Source organism: Vollenhovia emeryi, unplaced genomic scaffold (genome assembly GCF_000949405.1).
Source record: "Vollenhovia emeryi isolate VEMERY1.0 unplaced genomic scaffold, V.emery_V1.0 DF940490.1, whole genome shotgun sequence".
Taxonomy (NCBI): domain Eukaryota; kingdom Metazoa; phylum Arthropoda; class Insecta; order Hymenoptera; family Formicidae; genus Vollenhovia; species Vollenhovia emeryi.
The window spans coordinates 2,714-8,714 of NW_011965876.1; the positions used below are offsets into that span (position 1 = coordinate 2,714).

General features: G+C 45.6%; 1 protein-coding gene across 1 annotated transcript; it reads left to right on the forward strand.

Moving 5' to 3' along the window:
• Positions 1-675: 675 nt before the first annotated feature.
• On the forward strand, positions 676-5,919 carry LOC105555972 (the record flags this gene model as incomplete). Its single annotated transcript, XM_012003023.1, has 5 exons — positions 676-2,179; positions 2,252-3,427; positions 3,513-4,160; positions 4,657-4,880; positions 5,245-5,919. Coding segments are annotated over exons 1-5 (4,227 nt in total), but the record flags the coding sequence as incomplete, so codon positions are not given.
• Between the last annotated feature and the right edge of the window lie 82 nt (positions 5,920-6,001).

A 6,001-nucleotide genomic window follows, 5' to 3' on the forward strand; every position in this document is an offset into this window, starting at 1 on the left:
ATTGCCGTGTCCCATATGCAAAGGTGAGCATGCTATATTCAGATGTAAGTCGTTTTTGGATATGACTCCTCAATTAAGGTTAGAAACCGTTCGCAAGCGTTCTCTGTGCTATAATTGTCTCATGTCTGCGCATACCAAACAGGATTGCAAGGCCGGGAATTGTCGAATCTGCCATAAGCGTCATCATACGCTGTTACACTTAAAAACTAGTGCTATCGTTAATCAGTCTACTCCACAGGCATCTAACGTTACTACCCCTTCCACGGAAACTGTTGCGTCGAATGCTGGTCAGGAAATTAAAACACAGCCCACAACGGCGTGCAGTCTGCATGTCAATTACGATGTTAAGCCAGGTCCGGTTCTTTTGGCGTCCGCTATTGTTAAGATTCACGATAGTTGCGGACGAGAGTACTTAGCGCGGGCCTTATTAGATGGTGGTTCGCAGTTTAGCTTCATGACGGAGCGTCTACGTCAACTCCTGCAATTAAAGGGAAAACGGGGACGCTTTGATGTGACGGTATCAACTGCACGAGGACAGCAACTAACACCTCCGTGCATGCAACTATCAGGTCTCGTCTGTCGAACTTTACAGCTTCTTCCGAGTTTCTGATCACGGATAAGATCACGGGTGATCTACCACAGCAAGAAATTACGGTCTTGAAGATACCTAAACACATGCAACTGGCGGATCCTCACTTCAATGTGCCGAACCGGGTTGATATCCTCATCGGTGCAGATATCTTTTGGGAGTTGCTTACTGGTGAAATAATAACAATACATTCCAACCAACCTAAGCAATATGGAACGCACTTAGGATTTGTCATTGGTGGCAAGGTTATGGTAAAACAACCGTCGCAAAACGTTGTCTCTCTTACATGCATGGGCAATCTACATGAAGAAATGCATAGATTCTGGCAACAAGAGGAATTACCAAGCAAGGATCTTCTGTCAAGGGAAGAGATCGAATGCGAGCAGCACTATCAATTACATACGAAGAGGGAAGAAGACGGACGTTACGTTGTCACACTACCTCTCAAGCCTATTATTCAAGGTTTATCCGACACGCGTGAAGCAGCTTTGCGACAATTCGTGCGATTGGAACGCCGATTGCAAAATGAACCCACAATCATGCAGATGTATCAAAAATTTATGGAGGAATACATTCAGCTCGGACATGCGGAACTGGCCATCGAGAATGAACCAAAGGATTCTCATCCTTCGTACTACATGCCACATCACAATGTCCTGAAACCGAACAGTAACACTACAAAATTAAGAGTAGTGTTCAACGCTTCATTTCGCATCAATCCCTACCTGTCACTCAACGATGTTCTAAAGGTAGGCCCTACAGTACAAGATGATCTGTTTACGCTCATTATTCGTTTCAGAGGACACATATATGGGCTTACTGCTGATATATCCAAGATGTACCGACAGATAAAGGTTGACAGAAATCAAAGAGCTCTCCAGCGCATTTGGTGGCGCAATAAGGATACAGGCAAGATATCCAGCTACCAACTGACGACGTTAACCTACGGTACATCTAACGCCCCTTATCTCTTTACGCGCACGTTGAGACAATTGGCACTAGATGAACAAGGGTCGTTCCCGCGTACTGCTCAAATCCTGTCAGAGGACTTCTACGTGGACGATCTGATATGCGGTGCGGAAACCGAAGAACAAGTGACTTCGTTGCAAGCGGAGTTAATTCAACTGCTGAAACAAGGAGGCTTCGATCTGCACAAATGGGCTTCCAATTGCAAGGATGTAGCTCACGGTCACTCCGACGTTGTAGATCTCATCAAGACAAATAAGCAACAGATACTAGGACTGGTCTGGGAAACGCAAACAGATGAATTTATCATCTCCTGGAACATCTCTGATTCGAAGGAGACTCACACTAAGAGGGAGCTTCTTGCGGAAATAATGAGGCTCTACGACCCACTAGGTATATGCGCACCCATGATCTTCAGGGCAAAGTGCCTACTGCAGGAACTTTGGAAGGTGCCTAACGTCCAATGGGATGACCCATTACCGGATTCAATACAAAGGGATTGGAATAGATTCCGCAAGCAGGTTACGGGTGAAATACAAATACCTCGATGCATTCGTCCGCCATCATCCAACCAATTTGAACTACACGGATTTGGAGATGCATCTGAACTCGGATATGGATGTGGTATATATGTCCGAGCTCTCTCCGAAGAGCAAACCGTAACCACATGACTGCTATGCACCAAATCGCGGGTAGCACCGTTAAAGAAATCAACTATTCCACGGCTGGAACTTTCAGCAGCCTTAATTTTGGCCGAGTTGACACAAAGGGTAAAGTTGGCGATGAAATTGCATTTTCGGAAGGTTATACTATGGACTGATTCAACCATCACGTGGCATCGAATTCAGTCGGATCCATCGCGATTCTCCACATTCGTCGCTAACCGAGTCATGAGAATTCAGGAATTATCAGCTCCGGAACAATGGAGGCACGTTCCTGGAGAATTAAACCCAGCAGATATAGTTTCCCGAGGATGTTTGCCGAACGCGCTAAGGGATTGCGAGACATGGATGCACAGGCCGAAATTCTTACAAGGGGATACAAGTTGTTGGCCTAACAACGTTTTACATCAAGATGACTGCGAAGCCGTAGCGGATCCGGAGGTGAAGCTGACATCCAAGTCTATTGTATGCAACCTTGGTTCAAGCGATCCACTAACGTCCAGATATTCCAATCTTAATCGACTGCTGAGAGTGACGTCATGGATTTTACGATTCATCAACAATGTTCGAGGATCATCCACATCTAATGTTCTAGGACAACTACAAGCATCAGAATTATCCAAGGCTCTCGAGGTATTAGTACGGCAGGCACAAAGGAAGGATTTCGAAGGGGAAATTAATCTACTAACAACCGGCGCAGAACTCAGCAACAACAGTTCTCTAACGCATTTACGACCTTTCTTAGATGACAACAACGTCTTACGAGTAAACGGAAGATTGCATAATGCAGACATAAACGAGGATCAACGGCACCCAATGTTGCTATCCAGCAAAAATCCACTCAGTACACTTCTTGCGCGACATCATCATACGTCCAATTTACATGCGGGTCCTCAAGCACTGTTATACTCCCTGCGTCAACAATTTTGGATTTTAGGAGGACGAAATTTATCGCGACGGATCGTGCACAAGTGTGTAAGGTGTTTTCGAGCGAGGCCCAGGCTCATCCACCAATTGATGGGTCAGCTACCTCCTGCCAGAGTCAATCAGACTCGCCCATTTTCGAAGGTAGGCGTGGACTTTTGCGGACCATTTATCTGTAAGCCAAGGGTTCGCAGCAAGGCCTTACTCAAAACCTACATTTCGGTCTTCGTCTGTTTCGCGACCAAGGCGATCCACCTGGAGGTGGTCCACAGATCTAACTACGGAGGCATTCCTTGCGGCGCTCAGGCGCTTTATCTCTCGTAGAGGGCGATGCTCAGATATCTACAGTGACAATGCAACTAACTTTGTAGGAGCAGATCGCTCACTCCAGGAACTGAAGAATCTGTTCGAAACTCAACGTCACCAAACAACTTTGCACAACGCTTGCTCCGAGGAGGGCATAACTTGGCACACCATAGCACCCAATTCGCCTCATTTTGGTGGACTATGGGAGGCTGCCGTCAAGGCTGCTAAGCACCATCTTAAACGTGCATTGGGCTCGATGTCTTTCACCACCGAAGAGCTTAATACCGTAGTAATTCAAGCTGAGGCTTGCCTGAACTCGGGGCCAATCACACCTATGTCTACCGATCCAGCGGACTTAGAAGCTCTCACGCCAGGGCATTTTCTGGTCGGAGCTCCTTTAAATGCTCTACCGGAACCAGATTTGACGGATATCAACCTAAACCTAAACCGGCTGTCGAGATGGCAACGATTGCAACAGCAGCTGCAATTATTCTGGAGACGATGGTCGACGGAATACCTATCAGAACTGCACTCCCGTGCAAAATGGAACCGGAAGCGAGACAACATAAACGTAGGAACGATGGTACTACTTAAGGATGAGCAACTCCCTCCGATGAAGTGGACTGTGGGACGAATCACGGAGTGCCACGCTGCAGCGGATGGACTAGTGAGAGTCGTTTCCGTAAAAACCGCGCGCGGATTGTATAAACGAAGTATTACGAAAGTTTGTCCCTTACCTATAGACACTTAATATTCGCATATTATTACTTAACCGACAAATGTAACGAAACAACTTTACTTTCATATTTACAGTTCATGTTTATTTTTGCTAAGGATATAATAGTTACTCATTTCGATGTTGAAATTTTTTATTTCAAGGAGGTCGGAATGTTCACGCGTAGATTGAATAGCGCGCTAGTAGAGGCGCCCGCGTAAGCAAATTTAGTTACAGCGCTAACAGCGCTACCGGTTAGGAGAGGCGCCAGCGTAGCCAATTAGTAGCAGCGCTTACAGCGCTTCCGGCTAGAGTCAGAAGAAGATTTCCGCTCAATCGCTTGTACGCACTATAATAAAAAGTACAAAGTTTTCACCTACTGAATTTTGGGAGAATAGCTATCTCAGGCGTGTCCTACCTGCTTCACCATTCATCCACTGAGATTCACGGTCGTTAAGCCGTAACAATTATCAACGTAAATATTATCCGCGTAGAGTGCAATGTGACCGCGGGTGCGTACAGCAACAACAAGCCCGTGCACACGATACACGAGTTTTCGCCGAGCGTGCCGCCGGGATATAAGATGTCGATAGCGCCATCGCAAATCATTTATCTGCCGATCATCACACGGAGTATTACGGATCTAACCATACGTGTTGTCGACCAGAACGGACGATTACTCGACTTTCGTGGAGAAGAGATTACCGTTAGATTGCACGTACGACGCTGTAAGCGATAACGTGCGCGCGCGTCAGTGTATATGCTATGCTCGTGTTGAACGGATCGGAGCAAATTGTGAGAAATAACGCAATTTTGAAGGAGCCAACGATATCAACGTTTGATCGCAGTATCAAGTCATCCAGGAGCTGCAAGAAGAAAAAGCTCAATACATCAAATGTGGAATTTTTAAAATCATTGGGATTCGCGGTGCGAAACATTTGAATAATGACTGACATGCTCATCGGGAAGGAGCCAATCTTTGACGATCGCATCGTCAAGATTGAGACTCACACATACAATCCATTCGCCAACACAACATTTGGATACATTTGGATGAGATACGAATACCTATACAACAACAGGATCTCTATACGTTGCCACATGAAAGTTTTCTGTACATCGAGGGAAAACTAACTACAGCCAAACAAATCGAAGGATCTGATGTAATACTGGGAAATAATTGCGTCGCGTTCAAGTTCGATGACATTCGATATGAACTTGACGGCGTTGAGATTGATCGTACCAGAAATGTCGGAATAACCATCACGCTCAAGACCTATGTCTCGACATCATTCGATAAAATGATATCTCTGAAGAATGCCGCTTGGGATGTGTCGAACAATGGGAAGGAAGATTTCAATTTTTGCGTACCGCTCAGCATGCTATTGGGATTCTGTGAAGATTACAAACGCGTGGTGATTAACGCTCGTCACGAATTGATTTTAATACGATCGCGCAACGACAGCAATTGTCTGTTTGGAGCTATAGCACTGGAGCCGCAGCTTGAAATATTCAAGATACAATGGCGAATGCCGCATGTGCTGTTAAACGAGGTGAACAAGCTATCGATGCTGCGTGCTTTGGAAAGCGGACAATACCTTAACATGGGTTTTCATTCATGGGATCTCTATGAGTTTCCACTATTGCAGCGGACGACTAAGCATTCGTGGGCTATTAAAATGGCTACTCAGCTCGAGAAGCCGCGGTATGTTATTTTCGCTCTGCAAACAAATCGAAAGAATATCATGTCTGAGAATGTGAGTCAATTCAATCACTGCAAATTGAGCAACGTAAAACTCTATCTGAACTCGGAATGTTATCCATATGACGATATGAATC